We start from the raw sequence: 21,936 nt of genomic DNA on the forward strand, positions 1-21,936 counted from the left end.
TTCACCTCCTACTACATCTATCAAAATACTCGCATTCGTAGCTTAGTTCAGCATGCCCCTCCTGCACTACCACTAGTTACCCAAGAAGCATCATTTTCTCACAATGTAGTTAGACTCTTTCTCTTCCTATGTCTTATAGCTTTGTTCCACTCAATAATTGTTACATACTGTATTCAAGCAGTTTACATTTTATAGTTAGTTTGAACGGGAAGGAAATTCAAACGAATGGAAAGAGTGTAAAAATGTGTTGTTACAGATTTTGTTTGAAAGCATTTACATCAGTTTCTAAAAGTATTATTAAGAAGCTATGCATGCAGAAGTTTCTGTAGTTTTACTTTACTTTGAATATAGCTATCATTTGGAAAAGGAGGAATTTCCAGTTCCTTAGCCTCTTCTCCTGGTTTACAAATGGCATGGTTATTATAGTCATTTGCTATCTTTATGTAATAGTTTTTCTAAAACCTATATTAATTATATACTGTTACTTCTTTATAAATGGCCAGATTTGAAATAAAAATCCATCAGCTCTCTGTAACTTTTGAGAGAACACGTATAGAATCAACGTGCTATCTTGTTTCTGATCAGTCCTTGAAATCTGTGATCAGTGAATTGTTCACATATCTTTAAAATGTTATGTTTTTACACTATTGTGAGTGTTTCATTTTTTGAAATAGATTTAATTGAAGCCAAATTAGTGGGAATACTGGATATTTTAGATGAAGAAAATCGCCTTCCCCAGCCAAGTGATCAACACTTTACATCTGCAGTTCACCAAAAGCACAAGGATCATTTTCGACTCACTGTGAGTTTGCCATTCTGAAACTGAGACTCTATGGTGGGACAAGACATTATTAAAAGGGTGCATTAGCTATTAGATATTATTAAATAATTAGAATAAAAATTATGGCGTGTATAGAGCAACTATATTATATCCAGCACAGTATCTTCCTTAGATGGGTATTTATATATGATTTTTATGTAATCAAGGGAATTTTTCTCTGATGAAAAGTACATTTCACCTGTCTAATATATACAATGTGCCTGCAGTCTGAGCTACTAGGGAGGCTGAGGTGGGAGGATAGCTTGAGCCTGGGAGTCGAGGCTACAGTGAGTTGTTAGCATGCCACTGCACTCCAGTCTGGGCAAAAGAGCAAGATCCTGTGTCAAAAAATTAAAAGTACAGTGAGGATTACCTGCTGTCTTCATGGTCTCCCTTCTGAGCTAAGTGGATATCACATTCCAGGAGTCACAAGCAGCCATCTGTCTGCTCATTTGTAAGACCAGCAGTTAAGGTTGTGGCTTAGAACTCTTGACTGGTGCAGGCAATACATATTAGATAATGATCAGCCAATTCATTTTGACCCTCTTTCCTAAGGAGTTTTGAATGGAAAATATACTCAGAGAGGGAAATTGAATCTGAAGCAATAGAGAGATTAGGTAAAGAGAAGAGCAGACACAGACAGCAGTAGAAATAAATGAGAGGTGCACTCTAAAAGGGCCGGAAGACCTGTTTTTTTTTTTTTTTTTCTTTTTCTTTTTTTTGAGACAGAGTTTCGCTCTTGTCACCCAGGCTGGAGTGCAATGGTGCTATCTCGGCTCACTGCAACCTTTGCCTCTCGGGGTCAAGTGATTCTCCTACCTCAGCCTCCTGAACAGCTGGGATTACAGGCATGCGCCACCACGCCCAGCTAATTTTTGTATTTTTAGTAGAGACGGGGGTTTCACCATGTTGGCCAGGATTATCTCAATCTCTTGACCTTATGAACCCCCTACCTTGACCTCCCAAAGTGCTGGGATTACAGGCATGAGCCACTTCGCCTGGCCCAGAACACCTGGTTTCTGAACGGCTGTTAGGTCCTAGAGCTGTGCTTGAGTCTTTGTGGCAATGAAAAGTAGAGCCATTCTCCATGAGGGTGGACTGTGTGGCTATTGAGATGTTTCCTGTGTTCACCTCTTCTGAGCCTGTCTTTTCATTCAGTCATCATCACCTGAGTAATAAAAGCACAACTCCATCCTTGTACCCAGAAAGAGCTTGGCTAGTACAGACAATGTGCTAGCCACACAAATGGATGTCAGTTTCAACCACAAAGATAGGTGCTGCCTCATTTCATAGATAACATCATTAACAACAACAACAAACAGGAGAGTGAGAAAGAAAAGCTGTTTAGAGTTGCTTAGTGGAATTAGGAAACTAATAGGCAAAATTGCCTCCCAAACAAACTGTGTATTATTTTGAGATTGTAACATAGTATAATGATTATTGCTTTGATGAATCCAGAAACTTAAGTGAATGGTAACAAGTAGTTTTGTTTCCATTCATTATTAACAAAATCAGTGGTAAATAGGTTAAATGAATTTACCTGAAAAGCGGATATAATTGTGTTAACCTTCACTAGAGTCTAAAATCTCACAACCACCTGCTCCATTGACTTGCAATTCTTCTGTATCCCTAAATATTTCTTGTAATGTGGAACCTATTTCTGTTACTTCAGTGGAGATAGAAATAAAACAATATGTATCCTCAACAAAACTTTTGCTAAAATTGAAGATACGTATCCAATCCTATTCATTCATAGCTCACTGGTCTTTGTATGACCAGCCTGTGGATGCGTGCTTACCTTTACCAGGAGTTGGCACCTAGAGTCACAAGCAGGTGACTTACCGGGGCCACTGATTGCTAGTCAACAGAATTTTCACGAGGGTCTCAGAGACATGTGACTTAAAGGACAGTAAACGGAAGCATCAAGAATGGGCCTTGGCTGCTTTTGTCAACCAAGAACAGGAATAAGGCAGTAAATCCTACTTTATATAGGTTATTCCTTTTGTTGTATTTTTTGAAAATAATCATTTGTCAAACACTTAGATGTGGCAGGCACTATTCTAATGTTTTTACTGAATTATTTAATCCTGTTAGATGTGTATGCTACAGATGAGGAGACATACAAGGAGAGGTTAAGTGACATGCCTAATATAGCACATGAAGAAATGGTAGGTTGGGAGTCAGGCTAGGCACTTTGGCTGCAGAGCCTGCACTCTTACTTGTCCTGTTGTATTGCCTCCCACAGGGAAGAGCCTCTCTGTTCTGCTGCCTCTTCAACCTTGAGCAAGGCTCTAAGGTTCCCAAGTCAGTTTTTTCAGTTTCATTTTTTTAGATTTTTGTTTTTCATTTTTTTGTAGAGACAGAATTTTGCCATGTTGCCCAGGCTAGTCTTGAACTGAGCTCAAGTGACCCACCTGCTTCAGCCTCCCAAAGTGCTGGAATTACAGGCGGGAGCCACCGTGCCTGGACAGTACTAACTGGGCCTGACCCTGCGTAGCTTTTGAGATCACATGAGATCAGGCGCATTCAGGGTAGTATGGCGGTAGACTCTCAATCTTAAATGATATCTTTTTTTTTTTTTTTGAGACAGGGCCTGGCTCTGTTGCCCTGGATGGAGTGCAGTGGTACTTTCTTGGCTCACTGTAACCGCTGCCTCCCGGGCTCAAACCATCCTCCCACCTTAGCCTCTTGAGTAGTTGGGACTACAGGCCTGCTCCACCACGCCTGGCTAATTTTGCATATTTTTTATAGAGATGGGGTTTTGCCATGTTGCTCAGACTGGTCTCAAACTCCTGAGCTCAAGCATGCCACCTGCCTCAGCCTCCTGAAGTGCTAGGATTATAGGTGTGAGCCACCGCACCTAGCCCAACATCACTTTTCTTAACCTTAGGTTATTTCAAGGGTCAGATGTGATCTTGTAAGTGAAAACATTTTAGAAACTTTATGATCTAAATATGAGATATTATGATTAAATGGTACAACCCTAAACTGATTTAGTTTTCTTGAAATAGATTCAGGCTCCTTGTGTAAATATGTTAGGCTATATTATTTGAAACAGTAGGAGAGTCCCTGTGCTGATGTCAGGTGTTTCTTTGACTGGCTGCACATGGAAATCATTTGATATAAATGGTTATGGGCTTTGGGATGTTTAAAAGTTCTCTAGGTTGATCCTTTTGTAGTTCATAAGCCTGATGACTGGATTTTCATGCTCATGTGTGAGATGTTCCTCCCTCAGCCTTGTTAATGTATTGGCACGTTACTCATCTGATGTGAAAGAGATAGAGTTTTAAAAGTTCTCCAGGTAATTCTAATAGAGCACCAAGGTTGAGAACCACTGCTTTAGAAATAGGTGGTTAACTTTGTAAAATGCCAACTGTGTTTTGCATGTGCTTTAAAAAAATTTTTTTTATTATAAGCATGTACTTTTAAATTGTGTTTTTTTTTTGGAGGGTCTCTCTCTTTGTCTCTGTCTCTGTCTCTGTGTGTGTGTGTGTGAGTGTGTGTCTTACTCCTATTTTCTTTTCTAAGAGATTATACCAAATATTTGCTAGATTTTATTGATACTTTAAGGCATACTCAATGCATAAAAGCAGTATAATTGTGAAAAGTGTGAAAATTTCCTGTATAATTTCAAGTGTTTTACATCTCAGTTGTTTTCTAAAGAATGATTATGTAATATATTTTTGATCATTTAATAACTCATATATGTATTGTTTTTCAGATTCCCAGAAAATCTAAGCTGGCAGTTCATAGAAACATCAGAGATGATGAAGGCTTCATTATCAGGCATTTTGCGGGGGCAGTGTGCTACGAAACAGTGAGTATAACTTTTACAAGGAGAAAACCATTTCATGTTGAAGCTGCACTGTACAGTATGATAGATTCTAGTCACATGTGGTTATTTATTTTTTCACATGTGGTTATTTAAATTAAGTAAAATTTCAGTTCCTCAGTACACTAGCCACACTTCAGGTGCCCAGCATCCACACTGACTAGTGGTGACTGCGTTGGACAGTGCAGATATAGAACATTTCTGTCATAACAGAAAGATCCTTTGGACAGAGCTATGTTAAGTGATGTTATCACAAGATGGACAGAAACATTCCTGTTTGATTTATTTTTCAGACCCAGTTTGTGGAGAAAAATAATGATGCTTTACATATGTCTCTTGAATCCTTAATATGTGAATCCAGAGATAAGTTTATACGGGAATTATTTGAATCATCCACAAATAACAACAAAGATACTAAACAAAAAGCAGGAAAACTTAGCTTCATCAGCGTGGGAAACAAGTTTAAGGTATTTGGGTTATTTATTTATTTTTTTACTACATTTAAAATGAAATTATTGTTTTATATTTTAAAGTGGATAATGTAGATCACTGTCAGAAATCTCACAGTGAAGTTCAAGAGCAGACCTTGCATTGTTGATATTTGTATGTAAAATATCATAATGTAGGCCTAGCAATTGAACATACAGAAATGCTTGTAATTTTCTGAATGTGTTCATTCTTGGTTCTTAACATATCTGATTGCTTCTCCTAATGTTCTTGCTTCTGCATACTGTCTGGTTGACCTTCAAACCTTCTCTTTCCCATGTGTTTTCTGTTTCCTTCCTTATTCAGCAGTTTTGTTTTAGCTGGAGTAGTCCAGCTCGGGATGGCTAGAAAGGACTAGTTGAGTTGAGAGAGGAAAGCAGCCACAGCCAGGGGCTTCAGGTAAACGATCGCCTTCATGGACTCCTATTTATAAAGTGGCTGCCATGTTGAAAAAGAGCCCATCTCAAGTTAATGATTCAGTTTGTAATTCATTTTCAATGTGTTTCTCTCACAGTGGCATTTTGGGTGTGCATATTACACTAAAATTTGATTAAAGCTTTTAATAATTTCTGTTAAAGATAAGCACTTAGGTGTGGCAAACTCTTCTAATTGCTTATTTAACATGGAAGAATATTTCATTTGTTTTATTAATTTTGTATCAGGAATTTATTCTGTAAGATCTGACAAGGAATAGCACAGGATTTGTCTTAGAAACACTACTGATTGGTTCTAGTTGTTGAGTATTTAGTGTAGAAAAAATAATGTTAAAATTTGTGATGTTATGAGTTTAATGAATGACAAAGTAATATGTAGAACAAAAATATATATGAGAATTAATTTATTATATATTTCCACAAAGTATTATTGTTATATTTATAATAAAACTCTACATTTGCTTTTCATTATATGTACTTTAAATATTTAAAATAATGTAATTAGGAAAAAGATTTAAGTGTCAGAATGTTATGGTGCTGATAGTATAAGCCTCCCCAGATTTGTTTTGGATTGAAATGGACTCTAAATAACTAAATTGATAAAATATTTATAAGAGCTAGGTTTTTTTTTAAAGCTTAAACATGAATATAGGGAAAACCTCATAATACATTTTTAGGTAACTGAATAAAAAGCCTTGAATTTTGTTATAAGTTATATTCATTAATTATGAGTTCCTGATTCTCTCAGTGAACAATCTTTTTTTCTTATTTGAATATTCTATTTCTGAATCGACATTTGATAGGCTGGTTTAAAAATAGTATATTTGTCTATAAGAAATGGATGTCACTCACTATTTTCCTACTCTAGTGTTATTGTAGTATTGCTGATAAGAACATACTTGAAATTTTAGACAATAGAAATAAATTCTTACAGTTTTTCTTTGTATTACATAATCTTTTATGTTGAGCCTTGAAACTTCTTATAATTGCTTGTATTTAATACACTTTTTTTACATTAAGCCTCTGGAAGTTATAGCTGAATACTAATAATAAAATATTTCACGTTTTCCTCTGAGATACCTTGAAATAAAATAGTAATAGATTCTTAATTTTAAATATAGTAGAATAGCTCATTAAATTAAAATCAAAGTATATAAGGCAAACACAAGACAGGCTATCGTTTACAGCAGTACTTCAGTTATCTAGCATCACTGGAAACTGGAAATTTTCTACTGTGAAGTGCCTTTTTCAGGTTATTGAAACATAAATGCTTTACTGTCAGTGTTTTAGAAAAAGTCATCCTTTTTTATGGAAACAAATTCTATTATACGAATATTGGTATGTTTTCTAATAAAAATAAAATACAAATAAAGCATGAGTTGCCTGAGGCTTTTTACTCTTAAGCCTTATGGTCCTTGACTGTTCTTTGATAGTTGACTTTCTTCCCTCTCTTCTCAACTGCTAAAAGTTTATTTTGATGCTTCTATTCTGATTTTATCTTCTTTTTTTTTTTTTTTGGGAGAATACTGTGCTTTAGTCCAGACTTTGTGACAGTTGTTTTCTTTACAAATTAGTCACTTTAATACTTCTTAGGCATGGTGGTTCAGATTGATTAAGGTTGTCAAAACTCTGTCAACCAGATAAGTGAGATACAACTGTATTTCTGTAATTCAATGACAAATCCATTCCATTTTAATAACTTAAGCCTCTCAGTTTATGTGATGTATACTGTAATAGTATCACTCATAGGAGAATGAAATTTGGTGTCAGGCTGATGTTGGAATCATGTTTGCCATTATTAGCTCTGTAATCTCAGGCAAGTTATTTATTTCCTTGAATCTCAATGCTTTCACCTATAAAATGAGGTCCTTAATTAGGATTGTCATGTTCTATCCTTAATTAGATTAAACATAGTAACGCCTATGAAAAGCTTTGAGGAGTACCTGACTTATAAATGATGTTCGGTAAACTATACTTATTATTAATTATAGCTATGATGAATATATTAGTTTAAAAAATAACATATTAGTTTGTCTTTTGTAAGTAGCATAATAAATATCTCAGTATAAAATCCAGATAGAAAAATTTTGCATTATAACTTATTTTGCAGAGTAGTAAGGCAAATAAATAATTTTAATACACTGCACCATACCACATTATAATCGATGTTATAAAAACAAGAAAGCGTAGTAACTTGTAATGTTCATTGTCAATTTTTTTTGAGAAAATTGTCCAAGCGTTTAAAAATAACTGAAATGTAAAATGTTTTAAAACATTAAAGAGGATATCTGTAGCTAGGCAGGACAATTTTGTTTACGCTAAGTGTTCCATAAAACAATCCTAATATATACTTTTAGTGTATATTTTAAACATGTCTTCATTCTTAATGTGTGTGACACAAACTGCAGTTTGCCACATTCAAATACTGTGCTATTGATCTCTTATTAAGTGCATCCTCAGTATTTTCATTTACTTCCTTCATTGCCTGTACATTTTTTCCTCATTCATCCCATCTGCAAATATGAGTGTATGTTTTTAAATACTGCTAATTTTCAGTCTTTTAATTATACAGCTTCTGTGTAAGTTATTGTCCTTGCTTTACATTAGTCATTTTGCATGATGCTGTCTGTTAAAGAATTTGTGTACCAGGAGGTTGTTAAACTGAAATGTGTTGATTTTGGATGTTCTTGCATGTTATTTTATCCCAGTACTGGAAAGCTAATATTAACTCATGACACTGTGTACTTTGGCTTTTTGAAATAATAAACTGATTTCCTTTCTTTCACAGACACAGTTAAATTTGCTTCTGGATAAACTTCGAAGTACTGTGAGTACGGTTAAAAAAACAGGTTTTTTTTTTATTGATCATCTAAAACTATTAATAGTAATCATGCAAGTAGGCATAGTAACCCTGTACTAACTAAAAATACATTTAAAACTTTATTCCCTTATTTTAAAAAATTAGTTTTAAAAATGGTTATAGTTTTGATTAGGTTTTTCTGAGGAAATGTCAAATACATATGTGAAATCAGATTATTTTATAAATATATAGAATTCTTGACTTTGAAAATTAAGATTATCTTACAGTTTCAGGAAGGTGAAAATAAGTAGTAATTGTGGAGAAGAATTTTTTTTTAGAATTAAAGATTAGGCATGAAATTCAATCTCATTTTATTACTCTTACAATAACATTCTCCAGACATGGCAATGTTGATGTGGAAAAAATGGACAAAATATTTTTGCGCCCTGCTGTGGAGGCAAAATTTATTAGAAGCCTGTTTTTTAACTATACATTTTAGTAATTCACCCCATTTTCTTAAATGAGAAAAACATCATAGAAAGAAATTTCTTATGTGGTTTATATAAATGAAGCATAATTCTAAAGTAAGACTTATTTTTTACACAAATCCACAGAACTTGAAATTTTGTTTTTGTTTTTGAGACAAAGTCTCAATTCTCTCGCCCAGGCTGGAGTGCAGTGGTGTAATCACAACTCACTGCAACCTCCGCCTCTCGGGTTCAAGTGGTCCTCCCACCTCAGCCTCCCAAGTAGCTGGGACTATGGACATATACCACCGGTCCTGGCTCATTTTTGTATTTTTTGTAGATGTGAGGTTTCGCTATGTTTGCCAGGCTGGTCTTGAACCCCTGGACTCAAGTGATCTGCCTGACTTGACCTCCCAAAGTGCTGGCATTTCAGGCATGAGCCATGGCACCTGGTTAGAACTTGCGTATGCTTTTTCAAATAGTCGTTTTGAATAGCCAGACATTTATTATATCAGTATTATTGTTGCTTAACTTACTGTCAGATTTATTTTTGGAACCATTAAAAATCTTTTTAATATCCTCTTTGGCTGCAAATATCTATCTCTTAAGGCCATGTATCTTTAAAATCCAAGACTGATGAAGATAGTATTTTATTTTTATTTCTTACATAGGGTGCTGCTCTAAAATTTTGAGATTACTTTGTGATTTATAGAAAAAAAGGATTTCTAAAACATGTTCTAAAAGTGTTTGTGGGCTGAGTGCCATGGCTTACATTTATAATCTCCAGCACTTTGGGAAGGCTGAGGCGGGTGGATCACTTGAGGTCAGGAGTTTGAGACCAGCCTGGCCAATATGGTGAAACCTCGTCTCTGCTAAAAAATACAAAAATTAGCCGGGCATGGTGGGGCACACTTGTAATCCTAGCTACTTAGGAGGCTGAGGCAGAAGAATCACTTGAACCCAGGAGGCGGAGGTTGCAGTAAGCCAAGATCGTGTCAGTGCACTCCAACCTGGATGACAGAACAAGACTCGCTCTCAAAAATAAAAATAAAAATAAATAAATAAATGAACAAATAAATAAATAAATGTGTTTGTAGGGGGCATCATTGTTGAAATAATTCTTCTGTTTTGCAGGGTAACTACTTTGAAGAGAAACAGTTATTTGGATGTCTAATTATTTCAGTAGTCAACAGTACATTTCATTGTATACATAATCAGTATTCTTTTTACCTCATTCAGCATAATATGATATGGATTCCAAATGAATGCCTTTAAGCTTTTAAAAATATTGTTTAACAAAATGTTAAAATGTACAACAGTGCGGCTTAGAGACCTACTGTGTATTTTTGAAATAGAATGATTGAAAATATTGTTTCATTTTCTTTTACACAATGGCTTAAATCTTAAGGGGCATAATTGTATTTACTCCTTTTGTCATAGGGAAATTTTCTTATAGAAATATGTCATACATAAATACATTTAAATATAGAAAAGATCACATGTACTTCATCCTGCAAAATGTATTGTTTAAATATGTTAAACAATGTGTTAAACTTTACAGTGAAAGACTTTTCTTTTTACAGTTTTTGACATTCAAATCTAAAATGTAATATTTTTGTAACATTAATTAATAATGCAAAGAGTCATTGTAAACTTTAAATCAGAAAAAGTATGCTTATAAAATTTTGAGTTATTTTTTTTTTTTTATTTTTTTTATTTTTTTGAGACGGAGCCTCGCTCTGTCACCCAGGCTGGAGTGCAGTGGCCGGATCTCAGCTCACTGCAAGCTCCGCCTCCCAGGTTCACGCCATTCTCCTGCCTCAGCCTCCCGGGTAGCTGGGATTACAGGTGCCGCCACCTCGCCCGGCTAGTTTTTTTTGTAGTTTTTAGTAGAGACGGGGTTTCACCGTGTTAGCCAGGATGGTCTCGATCTCCTGACCTCGTGATCCGCCCGTCTCGGCCTCCCAAAGTGCTGGGATTACAGGCTTGAGCCACCGCGCCCGGCCAAAATTTTGAGTTATTATATATATATTTTTGAGATCCTCTGTCACCCAGGCTAAAGTGCAGTGGCGTGATGTCAGCTCACTGCAACTTCCACCTCCCGGGTTCAAGCATTTCTCCTACCTCAGCCTCCCAGGTCGCTGGGGTTATGGGCGCCCACCACCATGCCTGGCAAAGTTTTGTATTTTTAGTAGAGACGGGGTTTCACCATGTTGGCCAGGCTGGTCTTGAATTCCTGACCTTAGGTGATCTGCTCATCTCAGCCTCCCAAAATGCTGGATTACAAGCATGAGCCATTGCATCCAGCTTTGAGTTCTTTAGTAATTACTTTTACAGGTTCATATGTTAATATTAATATGCTTTGAAAGTTGCAGGTATTCATAGAAACAGAAAAATAAGGATGCTGTATGTATTGTAACAAAAAGTACCTCTATTTTCCTAGGGAGCGAGCTTCATTCGTTGCATCAAACCTAACTTAAAGATGACAAGTCACCACTTTGAAGGTGCTCAAATTCTGTCTCAGCTTCAGTGTTCAGGTATTTTCATAATCTCTGTCACTGTGTGTTAGTAGTCGTAGCCCAAATACAATTTAATAGGTTGGATATTTTATGATTCACCATTATCTTGATTATTTTACAGTGCAATAAAATTTTCATCTATTTTCTTTAATTATAAGAAAAGTATAGAGCTACATGTGGGTGGCCTACACCTTTAGTCCCAGCTACTTGGGTGGCTGAGGCAAGAGGACTGTTTCAGCCTGAGTTCAAGGCCAGCCTGGGCAACATAGCAAGATCTATTTTAGAAAAGAAAAGAAAAGCATGGATGGCAAATTATTTGAGCAATATTGAGATATTGTATATTGTGAAATAAACAATTTCACATTAAACATTTATGAAAACTCTCTAACGACAAAACTGGATCTTTCTTAAGTAGGCAGCTTTCTCAATCCAGCAGTAGTTCATTTCTCATTCCACACATGACGGTCAGAAGGTAGGTTTTGTTGTCCTTTTTTCCCATTCCACCACTTGTTAAAAAAAAAAAAAAAAAAGAAAACACAATTCCCTCTGTCTCTGTGACACTTCATGCATTTGCTTAAACTATCACTTCCTACCCCTCACCCTGCCGTGTCTGACCTTGCTCAGGCACTAGGCTTGCCCTGTTTGCTTTATGTCATGCCCATCCTCCCTCCTCACCAACACTACCCCTAATTTTTCCCAAGGTATCAGCCTTCTCCTTTCTTCTTTACCTTTTAATCCAGCTCAGCTTCCTGATACTTACTTACACTTCTTCTCTTATTCCTTATTTTGCTGCTTTGAGAGGTAGATTTACTACGAAGTTAAGGTTACTTAAGCTTCAGGGTCCTTCATGTAAATAGACCCCTTCCAAAGTGCCCTGCATGTGATTTTCTGCTTCCCTAAAGGCGTCTCCCCAGCTGTATAAGCTTCAGCCCCCACCTCACAAATCTGGATCTACCCTTGACCTTTCTCACAAAACCATAGCTATTGATGAATCTAATTCTGTATTTTCTTCTTATCTGCATAGGGTTGATAGACAAGACAGGATGGCATCAGTTAAATTCATCATCACTGATCTTTAAAGGGCTCTCAAACCTGTCCTGTCAAGTTTTCCTGGTCAGCATGTTCTGTTTCTCATCAGAGATTGGTCAGACCCATCCTGCTTTCCTCAGATCTCTGCCCTTGTGCTAGCAGATGGACTTACCTCCTTAACTAAATATCCTAAAGCTTCTCTTGTCTGCTGCCCAGCACTTCTGCCTGCCACTTAACCGTCCCTTCTGTTAAGAAAGTAGGGGTTGCCTCTCTTCCTGGTTGAGGCTTATAGTTCCTTGAAAGCCATCGCTTCCTCCTTTTTCATGAATCTTCAGCATTTTTTATGTTTGTCATACTATTCCCTTTCAGATGGATCTTTCCCATTACCATTTAAACATGCTGAAATCTCTTCTCTGAGCCATGTTCCCTTACAGCTACCTCCTCCTCCTTACTGTTTTTCTTTTCTCTCCAAGAATAGGTTATTCTTGCTTTTTCAGCTTCATGCGTTCCACTTACTCTTTAACCCCAGGATAATTTAGCTCCCACGTTGATGAGGTCGCCAGTGATTGCCTTGTTCTGAAGCAAATGTCCCTTTTGCAGTCCTTATTTTAGTGGACTTCATAGCCACATTTGACTCTTTCTTTGTTCCTGACATGGCCTATGCCCATGGTTTTCTTTTGAATTCTCTGACGATTCCTGATTCCCCTGCAGGCTCATTTTCTTCTACCTGGATATTTGTTACCATCTTTTAGGATTTAAGTTAGACCTGTTTTTCTTCTCATTCTATGTCAGTACTGTCCAGAAGACCTTTACATGATGATGGAAATATTCCATATCTGTCAATTTAGTAGCCATGAGACACATTTGACTCCTAAGTACTTGAAATGTGGCTAGGAATGAGTTAGTTACTAAATTTTAAATTTTGTTTAATTTTAATTTTTTTTTTTGGTTGGGAGGAGCAGGGTTTACTCTGTTACCCAAGCCGGAGTGCAGTGACACAATTATGGCTCACTGCAGCCTCAACCTCCTGGGCTCAAATGATCTTCCTGCTTCAGCCTCTCAAGTAGCTGGAACTAGAGGCATGTGCCACCATGTCCAGCTAATTAAAAAAATTTTTTTTTGTAGGGACAGGATCTCACTATGTTGCCCAGGCTGGTCTCAAGCTCCTGGGCTCAAATCCCAAAGCGATGGGATTATAGGTGTGAGCCTCCATGCCTGGCCTTAATTTTGTTTTTAAAAGATTTAAATTTAAGTAGTCATGTGGCTAGTGACTGCCAAGTTGAACAGCAGAGATGTATGTTCCCTTAGGTAGGCTCCCCAGTCCTGCTGATGTAACCTCCTAAACAGTGAGTCCTGATAGTCTCTAATCCAAGCTGTCACCATCTCTTACCTGGATTTTTGCTGTAACTTCCTAAGTATTCTCCTATCTCTTCATTCTGTTTTTCACATACATCCAGAATTATCACTCCACAACTCATCTCTAATCATCATGTCCTTTTATTGCTTAAAATGCTCTGATGGCTTCAGATTAGTATTAGGGTGAAGAGGTCCCATAGAGCCTGGCCCTTGTGTCCCTAGCTTCATTTCTTTCCACTCTCTCTCTCTCCCCTCTGTCCTCAAATCACCCTGACTTTCATTTTAGTTCCCTAAATGCTGCATATTTCCTCCCAGCACACGGCCTGTGCACATGCTGCCTCCTTTGTTTGGGATGTTCTTGCCATGCCGTTTCCTTTATCTTTCACATCTCAGCTGTGTCATCACTTCCTATGAGAGCTTTTCGTGATATTCCTGACTTGGAGGGGAACCTGAGTTTGGGGTGCTGAGCTCAAGTGCCTTTATTTCACAGTTGTAGTTACAAATTTTGTACATATTTGTATAATTATTTATTTTTCCCCTCCTTTAATTCATAAGCCCCTCCTTTAATCCATTAATTTTTCCCCTCCTTTAATCCGTAAGGGCAGGAACTGCATCTGTTTTGGCTTACACATACATTTCTACTTCCCTGGCATATACTAGACTCAGTATATATTTGTTGAATGGAATGAACAGTGTAGAAAATATGAAGATTTATTTGTGACTAATTCTAACGAATACTGGAAAATTAAGTAATTCATGTCTGTTGTGTTCTTCCATAAAGTAGAGATGTGTTTTTGTAATACTTTCTTCAAGTCGATTTTTTTTCCCATTTGGATTCCTCTTTATTTCCTAAGTGAACACCTAGTGTCCTGGCAAGTTGCACCTGTTTAGGTTTAGCTGTATATGCTATTAGATTAGCGGAGAGAGTGTGGGCTACTGATGAATCCTTTAGCTAGGATTCCTCTTTCAATAAGCAGTATATTTCAACATCTTAAGATATGTTGGCACTTTAACAGATAGTATCAATTCATTATACTTTAATTTTTTAAGTACCAATAATAGATATTGTAATAGTAATAATGATATAGAATTTGTTCCACTCATGTAGCTAGGTGATGAGAAAATGCAAAAATTATCAATAAGTTGTAGAAATAAAAATATTTATTAAGCTTTCTAAAATAAAGATATTTAAGATTTGGATTGTATTTTAACTTTCCATTTTCATTTTTTTTTTCGTTTTAAAGAGAGTTAATAAATTTAAGGCACCTTTTACTAAAATTACTATTACTTTTTTTTTTTTTTTTTGAGATAGAGTCTCACTCTGTCACCCAGGCTGAAGTGCAGTGGTACAGTCTTGGCTCACTGCAACCTCTGCCAACCAGATTCAAGTGATTCTCCTGCCTCAGCCTCTTAAATAGGTGGGATTACAGGCGCCCACCACCATGCACAACTAGTTTTTGTATTTTTAGCAGAGACTGAGTTTCACCATGTTGGCCAGGCTGGTGTCGAACTCCTGACCTCAAGTGATCTGTCTGCCTCGGCCTCCTGAGGTGCTGGGATTGCAGGCATGAGCCACCATGCCTGGCCTAAAATTACTATCTTCTGATTGGCAAACACCAGGGCAAAGTAGGGGAGGTTGAGAGAAGTCAAGTTTTCTTCTTCTGTAACCTTGGGGCTGTGCTGCCTGTCTTGTAGCAAAGAGGGGTGCCAGCTCTGCACCAAGAAGCCACTCACCAAACTGCAAGAGTAAAAGCCAGTTCATGGAAATGTTTAGAAGGCAGAGTATTTGCCTTAGTGGTTAAAAAAAAATTAAGCCTCAAAACATCTTAAGAGTAAACTAGTTTCAAGTGCTGAGAAAGCAGTTGTAGGCTTGGTAATTTGTTAAGCACCATGAAATTCTTTTATTTTTATTTTTATTTATTTTTTTATTTTATTATTATACTTTAAGTTCTAGGGTACATGTGCATAACGTGCAGGTTTGTTACATATGTATACTTGTGCCATGTTGGTGTGCTGCACTCATCAACTCGTCAGCACCCATCAATTCGTCATTTATATCAGGTATAACTCCCAATGCAATCTCTCCCCCCTCCCCCCTCCCCATGATAGGCCCCGGTGTGTGATGTTCCCTTTCCCGAGTCCAAGTGATCTCATTGTTCAGTTCCCACCTATGAGTGAGAACATGCGGTGTTTGGTTTTCTGTTCTTGTGATAGTTTGCTAAGAATGATGGTTTCCAGCTGCATCCATGTCCCTACAAAGGACGCAAACTCATCCTTTTTTATGGCTGCATAGTATTCCATGGTGTATATGTGCCACATTTTCTTAATCCAGTCTGTCACAGATGGACATTTGGGTTGATTCCAAGTCTTTGCTATTGTGAATAGTGCCACAATAAACATACGTGTGCATGTGTCTTTATAGCAGCATGATTTATAATCCTTTGGGTATATACCCAGTAGTGGGATGGCTGGGTCATATGGTACATCTAGTTCTAGATCCTTGAGGAATTGCCATACTGTTTTCCATAATGGTTGAACTAGTTTACAATCCCACCAACAGTGTAAAAGTGTTCCTATTTCTCCACATCCTCTCCAGCACCTGTTGTTTCCTGACTTTTTCATGATTGCCATTCTAACTGGTATGAGATGGTATCTCATTGTGGTTTTGATTTGCATTTCTCTGATGGCGAGTGATGATGAGCATTTTTTCATGTGTCTGTTGGCTGTATGAATGTCTTCTTTTGAGAAATGTCTGTTCATATCCTTTGCCCACTTTTTGATGGGGTTGTTTGTTTTTTTCTTGTAAATTTGTTTGAGTTCTTTGTAGATTCTGGATATTAGCCCTTTGTCAGATGAGTAGATTGCAAAAATTTTCTCCCATTCTGTAGGTTGCCTGTTCACTCTGATGGTAGTTTCTTTTGCTGTGCAGAAGCTCTTTAGTTTAATGAGATCCCGTTTGTCAATTTTGGCTTTTGCTGCCGTTGCTTTTGGTGTTTTAGACATGAAGTCCTTGCCCATGCCTGTGTCCTGAATGGTACTACCTAGGTTTTCTTTTAGGGTTTTTATGGTATTAGGTCTAACATTTAAGTCTCTAATCCATCTTGAATTAATTTTCGTATAAGGAGTAAGGAAAGGATCCAGTTTCAGCTTTCTACTTATGGCTAGCCAATTTTCCCAGCACCATTTATTAAATAGGGAATCCTTTCCCCATTTCTTGTTTCTCTCAGGTTTGTCAAAGATCAGATGGCTGTAGATGTGTGGTATTATTTCTGAGGACTCTGTTCTGTTCCATTGGTCTATATCTCTGTTTTGGTACCAGTATCATGCTGTTTGGTTACTGTAGCCTTGTAGTATAGTTTGAAGTCAGGTAGCGTGATGCCTGCAGCTTTGTTCTTTTGACTTAGGATTGTCTTGGCAATGCGGGCTCTTTTTTGGTTCCATATGAACTTTAAAGCAGTTTTTTCCAATTCTGTGAAGAAACTCATTGGTAGCTTGATGGGGATGGCATTGAATCTATAAATAACCTTGGGCAGTATGGCCATTTTCACGATATTGATTCTTCCTATCCATGAGCATGGTATGTTCTTCCATTTGTTTGTGTCCTCTTTGATTTCACTGAGCAGTGGTTTGTAGTTCTCCTTGAAGAGGTCCTTGACATCCCTTGTAAGTTGGATTCCTAGGTATTTTATTCTCTTTGAAGCAATTGTGAATGGAAGTTCATTCATGATTTGGCTCTCTGTCTGTTACTGGTGTATAAGAATGCTTGTGATTTTTGCACATTAATTTTGTATCCTGAGACTTTGCTGAAGTTGCTTATCAGCTTAAGGAGATTTTGGGCTGAGACAATGGGGTTTTCTAAATATGCAATCATGTCATCTGCAAACAGGGACAGTTTGACTTCTTCTTTTCCTAACTGAATACCCTTGATTTCTTTCTCTTGCCTAATTGCCCTAGCCAGAACTTCCAACACTATGTTGAATAGGAGTGGTGAGAGAGGGCATCCCTGTCTTGTGCCAGTTTTCAAAGGGAATTTTTCCAGTTTTTGCCCATTCAGTATGATATTGGCTGTGGGTTTGTCATAAAATAGCTCTTACTATTTTGAGGTACGTTCCATCAATACCGAATTTATTGAGCGTTTTTAGCATGAAGGGCTGTTGAATTTTGTCAAAAGCCTTTTCTGCATCTATTGAGATAATCATGTGGTTCTTGTCTTTGGTTCTGTTTATATGCTGGATTACGTTTATTGATTTGCGAATGTTGAACCAGCCTTGCATCCCAGGGATGAAGCCCACTTGATCATGGTGGATAAGCTTTTTGATGTGCTGCTGAATCCGGTTTGCCAGTATTTTATTGAGAATTTTTGCATCGCTGTTCATCAGGGATATTGGTCTAAAATTCTCTTTTTTTGTTGTGTCTCTGCCAGGCTTTGGTATCAGGATGATGTTGGCCTCATAAAATGAGTTAGGGAGGATTCCCTCTTTTTCTATTGATTGGAATAGTTTCAGAAGGAATGGTACCAGCTCCTCCTTGTACCTCTGGTAGAATTCAGCTGTGAATCCATCTGGTCCTGGACTTTTTTTGGTGGGTAGGCTATTAATTGTTGCCTCAATTTCAGAGCCTGCTATTGGTCTATTCAGGGATTCAACTTCTTCCTGGTTTAGTCTTGGGAGAGTGTAAGTGTCCAGGAAATTATCCATTTCTTCTAGATTTTCTAGTTGATTTGCGTAGAGGTGTTTATAGTATTCTCTGATGGTAGTTTGTATTTCTGTGGAGTCGGTGGTGATATCCCCTTTATCATTTTTTATTGCGTCTATTTGATTCTTCTCTCTTTTCTTCTTTATTAGCCTTGCTAGCGGTCTGTCAATTTTGTTGATCTTTTCAAAAAACCAACTCCTGGATTCATTGATTTTTTGGAGGGTTTTTTGTGTCTCTATCTCCTTCATTTCTGCTCTGATCTTAGTTATTTCTTGCCTTCTGCTAGCTTTTGAATGAAGCACCATGAAATTCTTAATGAACTGTGAGCCAGTTTATACTTTGCCGCTACAGGGCAAGCCAGGAGACTTAGATGTGTATATTTCCAAAGGTACTTGTTTATTTGATACAAATGGCCAAAAACTGTGATGATACTAACCAAACCTTACTTTTCTGTCTCAAAGCAAAGTCTAGAGCTAAATCTAGTTTTGGAGATTTTTTTTTTCCCCCATAGGATTGATTTCTTGTATGTGTTTCATTAATTAATATTGAAAATTCACAGTAACAAATTAAACAGTACAGAATAATATAAGTAACAAAAAAGCTCAGCTCTTAGGGGTGACCACTTAACTCTACATCTTGGATATATTTTTTTATACTGGTTAGATTAAGCTCTGCTCTATTCTTTTAAATCAATATTTCACATCCCATCATATGGTTGTAACATAATCAATTGATATTTTAGTTTTTTTCTGATTTTTTTTCTATTGCCAACAATGACCCAGAGGACATCTGGACATTGTCCACATGCATATCTTTGCCCACAGTGTGAAAAATCATAGAACAGATTTACTGAGCCAAAGGGATATTTCCAAATTGCCATCCAAAATTGTTACACTGGCTTACTTTGCTGCTAAGAATGCATCTGTGTGTTTTCCTACACTGTCGTCAGCTCTGAGTACTAATTGATATCTTATACCTTTGCCAGTCAAATGGGTTAAAATTCAATCTGACTGCCTGGAAAGGCCATCTTTCCTGTGAGATTACTTTAAAATAAAAATTAACTGGTTGAAAAAGCCTTAGAGTTTGTTTTAATTTAAATTTTTGGCCAGCAGTAATTTATTTTGGTGTAAGAAGTGAGACAAGGATCTAATGTTGTTTTTGTTTTCCACATGGCTTGCCGTTTGTTATAGTACTGTTTATTGAATAATCTTATTTTCTCCATTGATTTGAATAGTCCCAGAGACTGAAATCTAGGTCTTGTAAATAAAAGTCTTGGCATCACTTGTAGCTGTTCAGCCATTCCCTGCCTATTTCACACTCTTTCTGACCTGAAAATCTCGCATTGACTGCGGACTCAGATTAACCACTTTTATCCAATAGATTAATCATCCCAGTAGTCTAGTTGCTTTGACAGGTGAGTGAAAGGCAGTCTTTATAGTGAAACAGTGAGCTCTTCTTTCTTTTCCATTTGCCTTATGCACTGGTGATAACTTGGGAATGTGTCTACTTTTTGGAGGTTCTTTCAGGAATTTTGTTCTAAAATTAACTTCAGGCCTTTGAAAGTGGTTTAATGCAGGGCTTTGCCTTATATACTGCATTTGTGACACAGAGTCTTCTAACAGAAAAAACATACAAACTAGACTTGATCTTTCCTTAGTTTTGTTTTGATACAGTGTCCACTTTGTCACCCAGGCTAGAATACAGTGTCCTGCAAGGCTCACTTCAGCATCCACCTCCTTTGGCTCAGATCCTCCTGTCTCAGCCCCCTGAGTAGCTGAGACTACAGGCACGCACCACCTTGCTTGGCTAATTTTTCTATTTTTTTCTTTTTTTGTAGAGATGGGGTTTTGCCATGTTTCCCAGGCTAGTCTCTAACTCTTGGGCTCGAGCAGTTTGCCTGGCATGGCCTCCCAAAGTGCTGGGATTATAGGCATGAGCCACTGTGCCCAGTTAGATCTGTCTAGAGACTAATAATTTGCCTCTAGAAAAGAGTCTTACTGGGTTTAGAGGAAATTTGACTACAGTAGTTTTAGGTGGTGGATAAGTTGGGACATAATGACTATAAATATATTTCCTATATAATATTTAATTGCTGATAACTCTCATAAATTGTCCATTTCTAAATAATAACTTATAAAATTGATCATTCACAAGTTACTTTGGACTTCGAACAGTGATTGACAGTGCTTTGTGTTTGTTCTTGAATCTAGGGATGGTGTCTGTTTTGGACTTGATGCAGGGTGGTTTCCCATCACGAGCTTCATTTCATGAACTCTACAACATGTACAAAAAGTATATGCCAGATAAACTTGCAAGATTGGATCCAAGACTATTTTGTAAGGTATAAATGCAACCCAAATTGAAATTTCTTAGCTATAAACTTGTCTTTTCTATTAATAATTGACTAACTTTTTAACTTTTATTTTTCAGGCTTTGTTTAAAGCTTTGGGCTTAAATGAGAATGACTACAAGTTTGGGTTAACCAAAGTATTTTTTAGACCTGGCAAGGTAAATATGCATTTTTACTTTAAGCTGTAACTTCATGAAAACAAATAGTTGGGGTTAGTGAATATCTTAAAGTATTTAATAATTTGTATTATTCTTGAATCATATGGTCACTAACAACATGAATTGCCATTTCCCATACCATTTCCCAGAAAAGAAAAAAAAGTTGAAGATAAAATATAATGTTCATAATTTGTTTAGCTTTAATCATACATATTTATTCTAAACTCCACATTTATTTTTAGAGCACAGCTGTCCAGTCTTTTGGCTTCCCTGAGCCACATTGGAAGAAGAACAATTGTCCTGGGCCTCACATAAAATACACTAACACTGATGATAGCTGATGAGCTAAAAAAATAGAACAATTGCTATAAAAATCTCATAATGTTTTAAGAAAGTTTATGAGTTTGTGTTGGGCCTCATTCAAAGCTGTTCTGCGCCACATGTGGCCCATGGACTGCAGCTTGGACAGTCTTGTTTTAGGGCTTTAATAACTATTTGAGAACTAATAGTCTCATAGAGAAAGCACTTTTTCTTGTTTAAACTACAGAAAAATTAGAAATATTTATTGAAAGCTTAAGACAAAGATTTAAATATCTTTACTCTCGTTATGTTACCTTTAATTTAATTTTGACTATAAGAAGCCATTATATTGGTTGATGGGTTTTTGACATTCTTAATATTGTAGTGGGATATTTGGTAAAGGATTGAAATCATGATGGAATTTTGTGGTATATAGTGGAAATAATGTATTTTATTAGTTCAGAAGCTATTAGCTATTTTATTTGTGTTGTCTGTCACTTAGTAGCAATTTCTCATCTCTGTTCAAAATGGAAATGGGGGTTGGGCGCTGTGGCTCATGCCTATACTCCCAGCACTTTGGGAGGCTGAAGCAGTGGGATTGCTTGGTTCTAGGAGTTTGAGACCAGCTTGGGCAACATGGCAAAACCTCATCTCTACAAAAAAAATACAAAAATTAGCTAGGTGTGGTGG

General features: G+C 36.9%; 1 protein-coding gene and 1 non-coding gene across 8 annotated transcripts in view; both read left to right on the forward strand.

Moving 5' to 3' along the window:
* Positions 1 to 21,936, forward strand: part of MYO6 (myosin VI) — a 172,062-nt gene that overhangs the window by 121,122 nt on the left and 29,004 nt on the right. For all 7 annotated transcript variants that reach the window (XM_010372237.2, XM_010372240.2, XM_010372241.2 and 4 more), the window contains 7 exons: positions 675 to 802; positions 4,542 to 4,637; positions 4,946 to 5,119; positions 8,361 to 8,399; positions 11,283 to 11,376; positions 20,649 to 20,779; positions 20,869 to 20,946. In XM_010372237.2, coding sequence (XP_010370539.2) covers positions 675 to 802; positions 4,542 to 4,637; positions 4,946 to 5,119; positions 8,361 to 8,399; positions 11,283 to 11,376; positions 20,649 to 20,779; positions 20,869 to 20,946 — 740 coding nt within the window. The remainder of the gene's footprint in view (positions 1 to 674; positions 803 to 4,541; positions 4,638 to 4,945; positions 5,120 to 8,360; positions 8,400 to 11,282; positions 11,377 to 20,648; positions 20,780 to 20,868; positions 20,947 to 21,936) is intronic.
* Positions 3,988 to 4,090, forward strand: LOC115897210. The gene has a single exon (XR_004057138.1). It is a non-coding gene; the product is annotated as a small nucleolar RNA U13 (small nucleolar RNA).

The sequence above is a fragment of the Rhinopithecus roxellana genome, chromosome 4 (assembly GCF_007565055.1).
Source record: "Rhinopithecus roxellana isolate Shanxi Qingling chromosome 4, ASM756505v1, whole genome shotgun sequence".
NCBI lineage: Eukaryota > Metazoa > Chordata > Mammalia > Primates > Cercopithecidae > Rhinopithecus > Rhinopithecus roxellana.